This window comes from Chaetodon trifascialis, chromosome 13 (genome assembly GCF_039877785.1).
Source record: "Chaetodon trifascialis isolate fChaTrf1 chromosome 13, fChaTrf1.hap1, whole genome shotgun sequence".
In the NCBI taxonomy this organism is placed as follows: Eukaryota; Metazoa; Chordata; class Actinopteri; order Chaetodontiformes; family Chaetodontidae; genus Chaetodon; species Chaetodon trifascialis.
Window position 1 is genome coordinate 18,509,106 of NC_092068.1, and position 18,395 is coordinate 18,527,500.

An 18,395-nucleotide genomic window follows, 5' to 3' on the forward strand; every position below is an offset into this window, starting at 1 on the left:
TTGCAATTTACCTTTATTTGATGAAGAACATGTGTGGTCATCAGCGGATTGTCAGCAACAAGCACACAGCTTCCTGACTGAAGCTGAAGATATTCATTTCACAAAAGTGCACAGCAACAAATACAATAGGAGATAGCAAAGTTTGCTGATGCCACCGCAATACTTTGGTGAGAATGAGGTGTTTAGAGATCCAACTATGCAGAACATGAAAAACTGGCTTCACACAGAATATGTTGACAGTTCATGGAATTGTTCCTTCGGTGGTCCAGAGCTGAGTATTGATTGCAGCACAAGAGGTTCACATCTACCTGTTTACTTTCTCTGTTTACTGTTTGCATTCCTCTGGCAGGCAAAGATATTATTTCTCTGTTGAGGACCCTAGAAAAGCGGCCACCCCGCGCTCAGTGTTCGACCTCAGCACCCGCTGTAGCACTACTGATATAATGAGAGACTGTGGAGAGAAACTACTGGTGCCAGTAGAGGCTCTTGGTGAGGCATCCGAACAGCGGCTTCCACTCTCGCCCCTGTGGATGCCGGTTCGGGATGCATGCATGTCACGTTGACCTTACTGACCATCGGCTGGCTAAGAGGGGAAATGAGTGCAGGGTATGAGAAGGAGGGAGCACCAAAGTAAAGTGCTCACCCTGAGCCATTATGATTAACCATCAGCAGTTTTTGTGTAATCATCGGCAATGTGCACACAACAGAATCCCGTATGGAAAGAGCTGCAGAGGAAAATCAATCACATTATATTACTGTGGACATGCTTTATTGACCTCTGTTGGTGTTCACACATTTCATACTTGATTTGTATCTACTGGCGGGCGTTTAGAACAATGTGGGCAATTTGGGCAATGAGGAAAAACAGGGCAGCATTTTCAAGCCCGAAGCCCATGCTTATGGATTGAGTGCTACTTTGCGAAAAAGAGCAACCTATTTAGATGCACTTCCTGCATACATTTTATGAAATACCCACAAGCGTTGGATGGAGCTGTGCCCTTGTTCAGGCCCATCATATAATATTTGTAGTCTGGACTATATATATATATATATATATACACACACACACACACACACACACACACACATACATACAGTATATATATTGCTGCATAGGAGCCAGACTCGCAGTGCAATGTCTGAAATCCCATGTAGCGCAGGCACACAACAGTAAATAAGAGTTGGATGTCTCATTATCTGAACACCAAGCCGTGACAGCTGCATTCATCCAAAATGCATTGTATTTAAAGGTTAAGAGTAGTTATGAGAAAAGTAATGTATTATTAAAATACCTTTCGGAGTGAAGTACCTTCAGATATATTTTCCTTGGTAATGAAAGCAGGATTCGGTGGAAATGTAGTAATTTGGAGGCCCATTTCTTCAAGCCTTTATTCCCCCTCTCCCTCTTCAACAATTTATCTGGGGAGAGTGAAGAGCTCACAGCTAGCGAACAGACAGTAAACATTTTGTTATAGTCAGAACCATCTCTTATTACTGGTTTTTCATTAAAAAAAGAAAGCCTTTCGAAGCATTCAAAGCATTTCGGCGGATGAAGATGCTTCACAATTTTCTCCCTCTCACCCTCTTTCTCTCCTCACTATACCTGAATCCTTTCTCTTTTTGATGCTGTTAAGGGAGTAATTGAGTGCAGAAAATGGCTTGGCTTATTTGGACTGAGCCTGATCCAGAAATGATTAAAGCTAAAGGGGTTTGAGGTATTCAAAGAGAGAGAACGACAGAAAGAATATGGTTAATGCGTTTTTCTCTTTCCATTTTGTGAGGCGAGAAGGAGACGGGAGGGGTGGTCAGGCTGAGCAGCCAGACAGGTTGGTGTTCAAGGGGACTCAACTCGGGGGGAGGGAGGGGAGTGTGGGTGCACAGAATAGCCCCTCATACCCCTATTAAAAGCATTGGGATTGTCAGAGACGGTAAAAAGACACGAAATCACTGTAAGAAATGAAGCTTCTTTTACCAATTACTGAATACCGAGTGCACACCTTGGAGCTCTTTGTCCTCTGTAGCACCAGTTCCCTGTCTCTCTAACCTTTTCTCTCCCTTTCTCTTTCTTTTTTCTTTCTTCCTGCCTCTCTCTCTCTCTCTCGCTCTCTCTCTCTCTCTCTCTCTCTCTCTCTCTCTTGCTGGCTTACAGCCTTTGAGTCAGATGCATTAGCACCAAGGCCCAGAGAAGAGGCAGCGTTTTCAAAGCCCAGTTGGACTCACTTCTAGCCTGTCGTTGTGGCTCCTTTTCAGGCTTTTATTCACAGACAGTAGGGGCAGGTCTGAAAGAGACGCCCTCAACCTCTCCACTCAAACATTTATCTCTCCCTTTTTCCCTTGCTACAGCAGAGATGATTAGCAAAGGGAGCCATTTACTGATCCGCGGCGCCTTTCCGTGCAGCGTGTTAAAAAATAAAAAGGGAGCACATTCAGCTTGTCTGATTAACACACACCTACACAGTTTGTGCACATTCAAACATGTACTCTCAAACAAACATTTAGCATACATGGACACAGGATGCACTCAAATAGACACAAATCTGTCTCATTCAAATTGTGTAGCAGCACTACGTGTTGTTATGGGTGAGAGCAGTATTTTTGAAAATAAAGTCTCTTTTATCTTATCAATAATTGATATGAGTGTGAGCCTTTAGCAGAGGATCTGTCAGGTCATTGAGTTTGGATAGATGGGCTCTGTCATGCCCTCTTACCCCAGCCATGACTCCTGGGACCTATAAACACCTCACAGACTGGCTCTCCATCCCACCTATTGACCAAGTCAGTTAATTACTTCCCAGTTAAAACAATACCAGCTAGCTAATGTAGTCAGTAGAGACAATTCAATGCCTGTGGTTGTGTGGGTTTGTAGCCTGTTCATGTGTGTAACATCACAGCAGCACTCCCATATGAGTCCACGGGAGCCATCTTAATGTGGTTTCACATTATGGGTTTTGTGAGGATTGTTGCTGTGGATGCGGTTATGGTGATAGCCACTGGTAATGGTGTCGTTAAAGAAGATATAGCTGCCAAATTAGAGGTTCACAGAGCATATTTGCCAGGGCAATAGCTGCCTTCAGGATCCATAACGTTGTTAGTGAGTTTTCATAGACCGTGCTGACGGATGCTGTCGGCTTGTTCGGGGTTTGCTCTTATCAAGACACATGAGGATATTATTATGTAAGATTACTCATTTTCAAGAGATTTAACTCAGGGTCTGTTCCTTCGCAGCCGCTCCCAACACCCCAACCCCACCTCTGCTCCACACCAATCCTTTTACATGTCCTCACCTCATCTGTCATCCCCACTAGCAGACAGCAGGGGACACTTTTCAAATCACCCGCTGTTTTGCCACAAGCTCTGTTGTGATGCTAATATGATTTTCATTTATTTGGAAATGTATTACTTCATTTTAGCTCCCTGCATGAGTGCAGGTATTTTTAATGGTTTTAGATTTTTGGCTTGGTGTTAATGTCAACCATCAGGAAGTTGCCAGAGTTGACAGCGAGGGTGTGTGTGTGTGGCATGAGGCATCGCTGCTCTCTGGCAGCCATTTGCAAGGTTAATGTTGTAGAAAACAACATCCATCTCTCCGCTCCCCCCTCTCAAAACAGTTTCATTAGTCCTGGCGCTCTGACCCCTCTTCTTATAGTGTTGTCAAATGTGACGTGCATCATATTATCGGCGAGTGATGCAATCAATAAAGTTTTAAAGTCGGTGCTGCTGCTAAATTACCTGGCTTGGTGTTCACAACGTGCATATTTTAAAACACAGGGTCAAATTGGCATCATATGTGCCGCCTGGCCGTCTCCCATTCATTACCAGTTGGCTAATAAATAAGACAGGCTGAAGGCACTGACTATCAATAATAATAACAGAGTGAGTTAAGTTTGGGACCCTATGATGAATGGGTGCTTTTGTACAGCTTTGTTTGGTGCTGACACATTGGTGTTCTGAGCAAGTGAGTCTCAGACAAACACTCCGATTCAGGGGATTACATTAGTTAAACAAATACCCAACTGAATCAGGGCCATGGTGCTCCTTCTCTTCCTCCATCTGTACTGTTCACTTTGTCCTCAAGTCAAATGATGTACCGTCACATATTCGCCCACCCTTAAAATATTTATCTGATTTATCCTCTCATAATAAGTAGAAAATGTTGTCTTAATAGTGAGTTAATAACATAATACGATAGCAACCACATGGTTTAACACCACAGATATTATTGTATCACAAGAAATCATGACATCTTGCATAAATTCAAAGCTGTGTCAACACTGGAGCATCCCATCACTAGTAGAAAGAGCAACTGTATTTTAAGAAATAAGACAAAAAGTTGAACATTCATTATTTGATGTAACGTAAGGCACAACCCATCAGTAAAACCTATCAACAGAAATTCAGTACCATCAATGGTCGAACGAATACAGATTAGAGAACCCAAAACTGCACACAAATGGGCTTTTACTGGAAGTTTTCCTTGTTACAACACAAACTTGCTTTGTATTAATAACATACCAGTAAAGTTTTACGTCATTATACAAGGAAACAAATTTGGTCGGACAGAATATTTATATTGTTATCAGAGCAGTTTGTGTTAGCAGTTGCAATAACCTGCCGTAAATTCAAGTAAGTAACTCTTGATAAAACAATAAATAAACTAAACAATGAGATGATTGTAGATAATGTCGAAATACACACAAAGAAGTGCATAACCTGGGCTTTTATAATAACATCCATCTCTTTAAATATTTAACTGAGAGCTGATGGGCTTCAGTATACTGCCAGCTGGTCATTTTTATTCGCAGCACAGATGCTGTCAAAATATTGATGCCGCCATTTTCTGTGCGTGTCAAATGTATTTTTGAAATGGACAAAACAATGTAGCGAAGGTCTCATGTTCAAACAAAGTTGGAGTCTGACACATTTATAAAAATGACCTGTGGGTAATCAGTAGGTAAAATATGCTTAAGCCTGAGCCAACAGAAATGGACAAAAAAGCACTGATAAATTGCTGTGCTCATTGTGAATTCCATACTCAATTGTGGCATTTTCCAGGGTAAATGGAATTGTACATTAAAGTCTGAATACGTCTGACTTTGGGGGAGTGATACATTTTATTTCCCCTCTTTCTCCCACAGATGTGGCCTGTGGAAGCCACTGTATTGCGCTGCTTTCAGGGAAAAGGCCATCTTTAGGACCTCTTGATCAATCTGTGACCTTTAAGTACACAGCCATCTCGTAAATAGGAGGGTGCGCTTACAGAGACTTCAAAAGCAAGGGGACCCGATAATTTCAAAATGGAGCGGTGTGGAGTGGCGCTGGTGGGGAGTCCATAAAAGCCTGCCTTGTTCTCTACACACCTCCTCTTTGCTCCACAACAGCCAGTTAGGGTAATAGCTCAAGGGAGAAAGGGGAAGAGAGAGAGAGAGAGCAGGAGGGATGGATGAATGGATGGATGGAGAGAAAAACAGGTAATTACTAGTAATCATTGGTCGAGGAAGAGCTGATGATCACTACAGTATAACAGATTGTACTGTTCCCTGTTGAAAAACACTGAAGAGACCGGATGTGGCGCTGTCAGCGGGTAACGACTGGGAAATTAGTCAGTAACCTTAAACCCCCCTCGCAATCATAGAGAAACTCTCTTTCCCTCTTTTTCTCCTTCTCTCTCATTGAGAGGAGTTATATAAATCTCAATGTCCCACTCAATAAGTACTGTATAAGTAGGGACTGTGGGTCCTTTATTATATTACAATCTTTTTTATTTAGATTGCACATCAAGTAGAGGCAAGTAGCTGTGGTTCAACAAGGAGACAGGGTGATACAAACAGAAATATTAGAGGGAGATGCAGAAGCACTTGGAGTTGTACCTCAGTCTTGATTTAAAGCTGAAATATATTCATGAAATACTTCTGTCTAATACCTGTCAACAACGTCTGTTTAGTTAAGACAATTCAGTTTGGCTTTGATTTAAACTAAAGCACCAAGTCAAATTCAAACTGTGTCCACTGGGCAATAAAAGCCCTTTATCCAATGAGATTTCCCTGTAATTCCTCTGCAAATAGCTTCAGTTTTCTGAGCCCGGCTGTCCAGCAACATTATCAATTTTCTGCTAAAACCATGTACGTTAAACACAGACATACAACATTAATTAAAAGAGAGTGCCCCTAACCATTTGGTAGAACGTGCCTCAACCTGAAACCAGAAATTACTGTGCATTGATTGCAACCACTGTTACTTTTTCTTTTTTTAACCCGAACAGCAATTTTTAGTCCCTTGCAATAATAAATGGGAGAACAGCGTAGAAAGGCCAAGCAGCAGAGATATTCGTGAAAAAGTGTGACCTTTGTTTGGTCACAAAAAATAAATGTTTCATGCAAAGGAGTTTAAAAATCAAGTATTATAAAGCCCGTTTTTCAGACTGCATTCAATTCTATTTGTACCACTTGAGTTTCAAATCTCAAATAATTTATGCAGTATCACTCCAGTTTCAGTGGTTTCTCACATTGTCTCTCTCACATTCACATTGATGAGCGACTAGAAGTGTAGACTTTAGCAGAGCCAGTGTCACAGGAAGACTTATTGATTTTGAGCAGTGTCTTGCTTGGGCTGTGTGTGACTAGACAGTGGCCTCATCTCAGTGGGAGTCTTTAGCGGATCAATTTGGAGCACTTGCGCCACTTGTACCTGTTTGTAACTGATAAGACAACACTTCAGAGAACTGATAATGATTAAGTGAGGATAAACACAGCAAATCAGCATACTGGGAAGGAGGGGGAAAAAAGAAAAATATGAAAGAGAATCAGCCTGAAATTGGATTGTCCTTGTTTTTACAACACAAAATAAAACTGAAGTACTATTTCACAATTATTAATCCAATTAGACACTTGTTTTTAATTGAGACATATGATCACAATCACTAGCTGAAAATTGCATTGCTTCCTTGGAACTGTGTGACAAGGTCTGCTAAGTGGCCATGTTGGTGTGTCACTTAAGACTCATGAGATCATTGCAGTTTCGTCCACAGCCCATAATGGCGACACGTTGAGCCCATATCCTGATCCTGCCCCAGATGAAAAGGAACTCATGAGATCATTCAGTCTTGACCTAGATGCTAAAGAACATACCGGAGACGACCCTGCCAGACACAAAGGTTCTATTTAAAATGGATGCACAGTATATTTGAATGAAGACGACCTTTTATTGATTGTAATAATAATAAAAAAATGCTTGTGAACGAAAGAGCCGTAAAATATGACTGCAGTCGATGAGGGAGCGACTCTTGTTTTGACATGTGACAGCACTAACTGTTGTCATGGGAAGCCTGTCACTTAAAACAGGTCAGATCAAAATGTGCCGCCGGGACTTATACCTTCCGCCAGTGCTGCCAAACAATGCCACACCAATGGAGGCGTGATTCTCACTCTCAGTTTGTTTTCAAAATTACAGTATCAGTAGCACGTTACCCACACCTATGCGGTATCCTGTTTTTTTGAAGTCCACCTTAGCCAATGCATGGTTTTTGTTGTGGCCATTCAAAAGGAATTACCAATAACACTGCTAATAATAAAAGGCTTGTAATGGATACATATGGGGGTTTGTCATCTTGCTACAGTTTAATCTGGCCTGCAGGTACTCCGACAGAGGAGGACAGGTAACGTGAGACTCAAAGATTTGCTGCATTAGTTCTGCTTAGCTAACCGTGAATGCTAATTGCAGGAAGAACAAACTGCTACTCTCCCCTCCTTTTCCTCTCTCCTCCCCCTTGGCTGACAGTAGAGCTGCTGAGAAGAGAGAGACACAGAGAGTGTCATACAGCTTCGCTTGTAGCGGGAACAAAGAAGGTTGTTCTGCAAGAGAGATTCAATATGTAGAGGGAAAACACAGTTGAACATACAGCTGCTGATTTCCACACAGCTATCGTGTTGTCCTCCAGTGGTCACTGTGAAAGTGTGAAGGTTTAGAGTTCATTCAACTGTCCGACTGTGCACCAACTCTGATTCAAATGAGTGGAAGTCTTCCATTTTAAGCAAGTAAAGCATCAGGTTTGAGGGAATAAGAGTTTAACTTTACCATATCAGGTTAAATGCTGTGCGTTCATTCGGCTTTTTTAAGCGGCATTTTCCCTCAAGGTGCGAGCAGTATGTCATCTCAAAGGAAAAGATATCTTACGATTTAGGATTCAGGTGTAATAAGATTGAATATCTGCTAAGCATTTGACAGCAGCAATTATTGTGCAGATGAAATTGTCAGGAATACAACTAAAAGTCCTGTCAACTGAAATATCAAAAGTGTCACCCAGCGCTAATACTGTGTGACCAACACTTTGAAATAACCAAAGTATTTCAGCATGACCAAAGAGATCAGATTACAAAATAATATCAGTCACAATTGTTCTTAAAAGAGGGTTAAAATCTCAATTAAAAGAGTGTGCTCCATTCAGAGGAACCCAACCATGACCGCCTTTGTGAGAAAACAAGACAATGAAAGAAAGAGGGGAAAGAATGGAAGAGTAAAATCCAGTATTAATACTGATACTGATACTAATCTGTGGGCAAGGTCAAAGACCCGGTTACACACCAGAGGCCATAAAGGCTCAGAGGTGCTGGTCAGCCAGACCCGCCAAAGCTGTGATCAGTCTCTGACGCTCTGACCTGGGCAACTGAGAGGCCACTACCCACTATCTCCTATCAGTCTTCTGTCCAGACATCTATAGGCTACCTGCAGGCCCTCGGGCGAGTGCTATCATATAGCCACTGTACCAAGCACTCCTGTCTTTAGCTTGCAGTGGAGATTTATTGTAATTAGAAGATTCCTTTACAAAAGCTTGGGATCAGCGTTTCTTCAAGGATCTCTGTGCGGTCCCACGGGGGACACCCTTTGATCCCGACCTTCAAACCCTAAGGGTTAAGCCTTCCCTTTGCAAATGAGTTTGACATGATGGACCACTTCCTAATTGGCCAATTGCTCAGTGCCTCATTTCTGGGTCCTGCTGGTTTAACAAGTGTATGTTTTCCTTCACACACTCCAGTGTCTTACCACATCAGTGCTGATGGCTTTGAAGTGAGTCTTTCCACACAGTATAGCTTCATATGCTTTGCTAAAGATGTCTACTGGGTTGTCATGCAAGGAAAAGTTTCATATGGCAGAGCTTTTACAAGCTGTAAGTACAATCGTTGGTTATAGTAGATGACAACAGAAAGAAATTCCCTTAAACATGTACAATCCCACCACTCCTTTAGGATTTTTAAATCAGTGTTCTGTGTGTATTTCATTTGGATTCCCTCATGTATTCTCTCTTTTCTCTTTTGTCTCTTTTGCTCTACCTCCTACTGTGTTAGCCTGATAATGCTGAAGGCTATAGTAGCTCTTAAACCATCAGAGACATTGGAAGAGAGGACTGGCGGTGTCGAGTCCCACCCTGCAGCATGTGGTTTGTAAGTTTCTGCCCCTCCCCACCTCCATCTTTTTCCCAATCAGATTAGTTTGTCTAATAGTGAGAGGAAAGGTTGTTGCCAGTGGGCCCTGCAGGCTTGGAGGAACAGGTGGCCAAGTGCTGAAATGGTTTCTCTGCATTGATCTGCAAGAACAATGTGGTGGTCTGCATCCATGTTTGACTCCTACATCACAAAAAATGTTAGTGCAGCTATATGAGATCAGAGTGTCCACAACTTCTGAGTAAAACTGTTATTTTTGATAAAATTCTTATTAAGTCAGTCATTACAAATTAATTGAAGTAGTGTCATTTATTTGGTAATCATCATCCCGCAACAGGATAAATAATCTGTCCTGTTCCCTTACATCACGAGTACAGTTCAGCAATGGCCTGCATCTGTATTGTGAGATCTTTTAAATCTACCTGCAGACTGTTACTCAGATGGATTACCCAGTAACCTTTCCCGATGACCTCTGTAGGCTTTGTTCACCTGCAGGACCATGGGAATCTCCCCAGCCAAAATACCTCCTCCCCAGTACACCGAGAACGTGCCTCACCAGCCGCCTACCACCAAGACGGATTGTTTAGGGGTGCAGAATTAGTCAGGTCAGGGAATCCTTGGCCTCAGGCCTGGCTAATTACTTTCTAATGTGACGACGATTCTTTTGAAGAGCTGTTTTCTCGCTGACCAAATCCCTTTAAAAGCATCTTGGGGGTGCAAAGGGGACCGAGAGGGAGTGCGCTGTGGCAGGCCACACCAGGGCCAGAGGGGGGGCTCAGGTTACACCCTGCCTGCCGTGATGCATTGTTGGTGGGACGCCTAGGCTCCAGTGCTCCCCCTCCTCCTCCTAAACCACCACCACCTCCTCCTCCTCCTCTCAGCACTGTCCCTCCAAGAGAGGCTGCCGCAGAGCCTCGCAGAAACTCTGACAGTCCAGAGGATGCACTCTGCACATGAAACCTTACACTCAACTAATGGTTACAAATGTGTTTTCAAAGAAATCCCAGGTCTCCCGAATAAACCATAGACACACTGCTGGATGAGCATATATGTACGCACACACACAGTGCACACACATCGGCACATTGACACACACTGTTGGGGACAATCTGTGTTGCTCAACTGAGAGAATTAAAAAAGACTGCATGAATGTTGAGATATGATGTTCTTATTTTCAGTGCTCTGCATGAATGGGCTAAAAGAGCACATTCATTGAACGTGCTCATGTTTTTGGTGAACGGCAAACTGAAGGTATCCCTTTGCAACTAATGAACGTTGACATGAACGACGCTTACGCACAGTGTTTTACTGCACCCGGCATGCTGGCGTGGCTAACGCAACTGGCAATTCACACACAGCTATGAATATTTGAAAGAGTTTTATGAGTAAATCAGTACAGATTCCAGTGGAAAAGATCTCACATTTTTATGCAAACTGTGCCCGCCAGGTCAGAAAAAACAAGCCCAAACGTCAGCCGCATCGGCAATGAGTCTGAAGCGAAACATCGAGCCGAAGCATCCGACCATGCTTGTGAAATATCTGCAAGTGAATGTTGAGGACAAGAAATCATTAACAAAGATTAAGACTACGAACCAACAGCTGCATAGTTCCAGCAACCAAATCAAACTCCCACATTTTGTAAAGGACCAGTTAACAACAAGTAGACAGACTTATAATTTACAAGACTGCATTGCAGGAGATCTGCAGCCTTTCAGTTCAGAATTCAAAATTTGGAACTGAACATGAACTGGCTCATTTTAATCTGTGTGAACTGAACCTCGAGTTCTTGCGAAGCGTGATCTTGCTCAATGCTTATTTTTGTTCACTCCTGCGGAAGGCAAGTCAGAAAAACCAAACAGTTCATATTTTAACTGATGTCAGGTCATTTGATTTTCAGCGCTATAACGGCAGAACATTAACAACTTACTACAATGATAACCAAACATGTCAGCAAGTCTACTCTTCAGGGAATTGCCTTTGGAAATTGCAGGTGGCTTGTGGCTTTGACTGACGCATCACACGGATTTCAGCGACCTCTCGCTTTCTTTCTCTCATTCCCTCAAAGGGAATCTCTTCCCTTCCAGGGGAGTGATCCCTAATTAGCTGTCAGTTGATAGTGTGCTGCTTTCATTGTGCTCTCTGCTGCTGCCCTGCAGGCTATGTGGTCAGCAGTCAGCCTCAGACTGAAGTGACAGATCATCTCTCTATACACCCGACCACTGCAGCTGAAAGAGACCACTTGGTCCTCACAAAGAAATCCAAACTCTCCATAATACGAAGAACTCAATATCAGATCTCATAACAAACTGATCACTGACCCAACAAAGACAAGAGAATCACTTGAGAATCTGTCTGCGCTCTCACAAATAAATACATTAGCCAGTTATATGTTTGTCTCCCACCAATAGATGACTGATGACTGGATTTGGATCTGAATTATTTAGTGGCCCTTTGTATTTGTCAGTTTGCTCAATGTAGGTGATTTTAATGGGGAAAAGATACTTCTTATATCATGTTCCGACATTCAGTGAAGCTGACAAAAGCTTTTGCAAAATCACAATCACATTTTGCCATTTAAGTGCGAAAAATAACTACCCTTTCCTGTATTTCCCAATAAAAGCCATATCTTCTGACTTCACAGGATATGGCAGACAGGTAATTCCTGATATAAAAGATATGATTTCTTCCTGTCTGTCTGTTAGTTTCACTGCAGGTCTCCTCCAGACAGTTCCAGTATCCACCAAGGCAGCAGAGGGACCTTGTTTGAAGGTCATGTCAGCACCGGGGCGTAAACGTTAGACCTTTTTGTGGTCAGGGTAAATGTACAAGGCCGCCCTGCGGGAGCACTCCTTCCCTCTCTTTAATCGGCGTATAACAGGCCCTTGTAGAGCCAAACTGTCTGCGACACATCAGCACTTAGAAATAAAAACCCCTCAGCCAACCCTGCGACGGCTGCGGTTGGAGTACGGCAGCTGGATCATTTCAGAGAGACAACACAGACGGGTCTGCTGGTTGAAGGGAAACAGGAAAGGGAAAATCCATTCCAAGACTGAGTACTTAGCTTTCATTTCTGTATTTCAAAATCTTCCAATTTGAGCATTTAAATATAAATCATTTATCTATTTCTTTATAGTCCATAAGATTTTTCAAAAGTCAGGTCTCCCGTGATGATATTATCAAGATGAAAATTGTGCAACTGCTCCAGTGACTCTGTTGACAGAGGGGCAGGTGTATTTTATGGCACTATTATCAGCACTGAAATAAATGAACCTAGTTTGTATGTGTAATCCCTGTGTTCAGTTATTTGCAAATTTATGTTGAGGCTTGTCCCTAAATGACATTAGATACAGTTCAAGATGTCTGGTTTTAAGCTTTTGTCTTTATGATCTCTGTAAAATCATAATAATGTATTATTTAGGATTGAAGGGGCATTTTATGAATCTGTCTATGTGTTTGTTGCTCTGTGATCTGGAAACCATATCCCCATAAATTCAAAACTGTTCCCTCAACTAATCTCTGTTAATGGTCCAACATTCAGCTCCCCTAATATAAGCTGTACACTCTGTAAATAAGACAAAACACAGAATAAACAGCCGTCTCTCTGTCAGTGAAACCAATAATTTGAAGGAGCCGAGAAAGCAAACTTAACAGTTCTAATGCTCCAGCCAAGAAACTTAATTTACCAATTTGCAGGAAGACAAGATGGCAGGAAACAAGCCAATTTGCCACGTGTGCAGCGCACAACAAACCCCCGGCCTTACTCCCCGGCCTCATGAGAGGTAATTATCCCTAAAAACGAATGCCATGCTGTATTAAGATGTAGCCGCATCAAAACGAGGGAGGCAGCCTCATTACAAGTAATTATGAGGGAATTAGAAACATCATTTAACTAAACGAGCAAATAATGTCCAGGATATTGAAGAAGCTGCCTGCACTTCTGCCGACCACTGCAAGTCCCATTACAAAAATTGTGGGTCTTTAATAGAATAATGACATGCTTTATCTTCCCTGCCTCTCGCTGAGAGGGTCTTGGAGCAGAGCGAAGGGCTGAGGGAGCGAGGGGAGGATGTGAAAACAACTGTTGCAGAGCCCTCTGTCCTCAGTGTGGTCTCACTCTTGAGTGTGTAGCATAAGGCCTTCAAGATAATCCCCCTATTATCCTTACAAATACAAAATGGAGAGCAGAGAATTGTATCTCAGAGCCATTATTGTGTCAAAGGTAATGCTAATGGACTTATCTCTGGAGTAATAGCCAAGTTCTCTACTGTAGTCTATAATAGTTTGATGCACATTGGACAGCGAATGGCACTTCAGAACAGGCAGTTCAAGAAATGGTCGGTAGTTTAACAATGAAACATAATGCATTTTGCCATTAAAGCCCTAATCCACATTTTGGGTTAAATATTGTTCTTGGGGAGTTTAACTTGGAGATGGAAAGGCTTTCAGTGAAATAACAGACCTGCTTGTGTTTGACCTTCAGGTATAAACACCTGAAAATATGTCAGTCATAAATTTATGAGTTTAAACAAATTGATTTTGAGACCGAAACTCATTCATTGCTTTCAATTAAACCAAATGACAAACTTCAAACCTATTTTAATTCAAAGCTGTGTTTTTAAGTTTCTTTCAGGAACCATTTGCATCAGGATTTACACCACAAATAATTTCCAAAGCTATGACTTTACCATATTTGACTTAACACACTTTATCCATATGCTGCATTGCCCATTTCCCTTCGCCTGGTGCAGCAGCGTATTCCTCTCCTGTTAAGGAGAACGGGTAGGGGGATGGGGAGGAGAAGGGGGGGGGGGACAAACACAATTTCCCTTCAGCTCCTTCATTTCCAGTTGATATAAAACAGAATCATGAAAAATCACTTCTGGTCCAAGCTCTCCTTTTTAACCATTAACCCATAAATACAGAAGCTGGTTAAAGCCAGCGGATGACAGGGCCTGCCTCAAAAACCTTGTTACGCTCCCCTCAAATTCATTTAGGGAGCAAACAGGTCTTGAGAGTTGTCTGGCTTAATGCATTGCGATCGCTTTTAAAACTCTTGTCTTGAGGCAGACCCGGGGCTCTGCATCTGCTCGTGGTGTTATACTTCATAACCTTCCACTCTAAAATGAAGCCACACATACCCTCTTTAAATCAAATGGCTGTAAATATGCTGGAAGGTGGTTGAAAAGCCTGCATCCAAATCCATGATGAAGGGATGGAATATGAAAAAAGAGTTCTTCAAATATTAGAAGAGAACATTATAAATAAAAAGTAATGTTGTCGCAGCCTGTTTAAATTTAATGGAGTCTCTATTAAGTTAGTTTTGATCTACATCATTTTATCTCAAGACGTAAAAGAGGTGATATCCGGAGGTTTTAGTATAATTCATTATGATCCTGTAAATATGCTCTAAAAACTATCCTGAGAATCAATTTGCCCGGTGCTCTCTGTCTTTGCCTCTACCTCTCCGCACTGTGTGTAGCCCACAGTTTCCATTACTCCCATCATAAATTATACCGCAGAGTGAATTACACTTGCTTTTCACCTTACCAGGCAGGTTTGATGAATCCTAAGGCACAACACATCATCTCAACAAATCTTCATCACCATGCCAGTCGCTGTCTCTTTGCAGTTTAAACCACTTCAAATCATTTTCATTGCCCTGCTATTAAAATTTGTAATTCACACCTGCCATTGCGGTGATACATAGTTACATCGAACCCCCTCCTCTCTACCCCCACCTATTCCTCTCTTTCACTTTCTCTCTGGCTCTTATTCTCTCCTTTGCTCGTCACTGCAGCTCCACACATCTCTCTCTCTCTCTCTGTCTTGTAAATCAAACAACCTCAGGTGACAGGTCATGCAGATTTCCCACAAGTCACTGGGGCGCAAACATCCATCCAAAAGAGCGGCGCATTGCCGTCACACCTGATGACATAATGACCACTTGGAAACTAATAAACAGCTTCATTCAACCAAAGCTATTGCTCCTTTTCATAAGTGTTACGGTCCCCCATCCCTCTCTCTATCTCTCTTTTCTCTCCCTCTCCTATCTGTCACAAATTCATCCTCCTGCACCTCACCTCTTCGCTGGTGCTGGAGTTACCCATAAATCACTGCTGTTGTCTAACGCTATCCATTTTCCCAGAAACACAGGGCGGCTGTTGCAGAAATTGGGTCAGGCATAATCTGCAGGGCAGCAGAGCCTGGCTAGTCATGATTCTGCTAGGTAATGTAGCCATTAGCACACAGTGAGAGATTGGTGGGATGGGTAGAAGGGGTTGGATGGGTGGTGGTGGGGGTCCCTTGTACATGATGTGACACCCAAGAAAAGCTGCCAAATGACACAATTTTATAGCTCCCCATCAACAACGGGACATTTCTGTGTGTGTGCGTGTGTGTGTGTTGGTGAGCGACTAAGTGTGTGTGATTCTGCGCAGGCTTGTGTTTAGTATATGCGCGCATTGAAATGTTATGATGTAAATTGAACTTGTGAGCTGACTTAGTGTGCTGGACCTCTTGAAAATCTAAACTGGCTTCTGCATTAACAGGACATGCTGTGTATGCTGAGTCCAGAACTCAAAGTGTAACTGATACAGTGATTCATTAAGCAGATGGAGAAAAGAGAGCAGCTTCGATTAATGAGAGCCCTGAACTTTGACAATATGTCTCTTTATTATGTTTCCCCTTACAAGGCCTGATGCTGGGAGGCAGGCTTGAGATGAGAGAAGATCTGCCCTGAGGCGTGATCATCTTGTGATAGTATACATCTCTTTCCCACCCTGCAAGTATCTACTTCTTAGCTACCTCTGCATGTGTTACCTTTATAAGGCAGCTCGCTCAGGGCGTGCATCTCTTGATTCACAGCACAGCGCTGTTCTCACTAACAGTGTTTACAAATTCCAAATCAATCTGCGAGTATGACTTTAAGATCTTTGCATGATGAAAACAGCCTGCAGGGCTTGATATTTAATTCTGCCTGTAAGGCTGATCTACTGAGGAATCAAACAAATATGGAAGCTACAGTGTGAGTCTTGCAGAGGGCTAAATGCATGCATGTATTCCTGCAAACACTTTCTCCACAAGCTGAAATTTAAATGCACCTGTCATGAATCTTAAAGCCTAATATTTGATGTAATAAGAGGTAAGAAGGGTGAGCTAACAACCATGTAAACTACTGTTTGAACAGGAATGTCATAGATGTTAATGAGCACTAGTGTCTTCAAGGTTTTGTTCTTGCTTCAGTCGTGGTTAAAGTACAGGTGCCCTTAGTTTAAAGCACCTCTACTAAACTTTACTGCAGCTCTACAACAAAAAGTCATCATTGATTTCTGACTCATGATATTGACATGTAAAGATTGCCATTCTGGATTATTCCTCCTTTTGTTTGTGTACTCTTTGCTCTTCAGGGAAGAAGAAGTTTTAGCACAATAAGTAGAATTTAGCCTTGTTTACAACCGCTTGAAGTGTTTGCCTTCTGTGTCAAAAATTAAACTGTACCAGGATTTGTTTACAAATGTAAGTACACAAAAACAGTCAAATAAAAACAAGCAAGCCAAATTTTCACTGAAATAGAAAATTTATTGAATGAGAAGGTTATTATTGAAGGTCTAAATTACAATAGAAACAATGATATCTTTTCCTTAAATGGAATAATTGTTTTGTCCTGCCAGGTGAAATAAAATGATGCTTTGCGATATATTTGACAAACCAATTATCAATAAAAACAGTGTAAAAGCAGCTGTTGTGGAATCCATTTTTCTTGAATGTGATATGAATGCTAAACTCCATTATTTCATCACTTAGAAGAGGAGAGGGGGATTAAAATAAAAGTACAAAAATTATTAGAATTAATTATACACACGGTGTATTTTATACATTTAGGGAAGCTTGATTGCTTTCTTGTAAGACGCACAGTTGCTGCATAATAAGAATTTCCTCAACAAATTAAGTGGTACAATTAATATACAGCGGTTATGTGGAGACACTTATGAGAATGTTGTTTTGTACTGCGTTTTTTTGTTTTTTTGTTTTTTTACGAGGACTGCAGTGGTGAACATACAGCAGAGTCAATCAGTACTCAATCTTGTTGTACAGGTTGTATAAAGGTAACGCTGGCAAGTTGCTCCCCGGGTAATATAGGGGCGTCGGAAAGGCGATAGACCGGGGAACCGGGACGCGCAGTAAGGAGTTATCTCTGAAAACCAGCGGCATCCCCACTAGTGTCTGTGCAGAGGCGTGGGCCATATTGGCCGCCTCCAGTTCAGCTGATAGCTGCCGTTTCCATTTGTTCCTCCTGTTCTGAAACCACGTCTTGACCTGAGTCTCCGTCAGCTGCAGGCTGGAGGCTAAGCAGGCCCGCTCCGAGCTGCTCAGGTACCGCTTCATGTCGAAGGTGGACTCCAGCTGGTACACCTGACTCCGGGAGAAAACCGTGCGCGTCTTCTTCTTGGCTGAGTTGCTCTGCTTGTCCGCGGCACCGTCTGTCTGTCTCTCCTCGGACAGCGGTGACATTTGATGGCACGGTCTGTCCCGCTCCTCCTTATAATCCTGCAGCAGAGGCTGTGGCAGGTGCGGCCGCCGCCCGAGCGCGTCGCTTCCAGACAGAAGTCCTTTAGCGGGACCTAAACGCGAGCAGGAGGAGAAGGAGGTGGTGAATATCACAACCGGAAAATGCATCTCTGCTGCTGAGCATGCCTTTTAAAAACAGGCGGCCGAGCTAAAAAATCCTTTCACGATTTTTCGACGCTCTCAGCTTGAGAGTTCGTCAAGTGTGAACTCTGACTCCTTAAATCGACTGCTGAAAGCAGGTGACTTTTTAAATAAACAATTCAGCATGAGTATGCCCGGTGTACAGTAAGCTATTAATTAAATCCCGCTCTATTTAACGCTCAATTGACGACGTGTAGTGCAGCCATTTCAGAAACATGTTTCATCAATTAGCAGGCTCAATTAAATTTGAAA

At 42.4% G+C, this 18,395-nt stretch overlaps 1 protein-coding gene across 1 annotated transcript in view; it reads right to left on the minus strand.

The window, feature by feature from the left end:
* Positions 1–16,997: 16,997 nt before the first annotated feature.
* hmx2 (H6 family homeobox 2) overlaps positions 16,998–18,395 on the minus strand; it is a 2,255-nt gene continuing 857 nt past the window's right edge. The window contains exon 2 of the mRNA XM_070978121.1: positions 16,998–18,055. Coding sequence (XP_070834222.1) covers positions 17,505–18,055 — 551 coding nt within the window. The 3' untranslated portion in view covers positions 16,998–17,504. The remainder of the gene's footprint in view (positions 18,056–18,395) is intronic.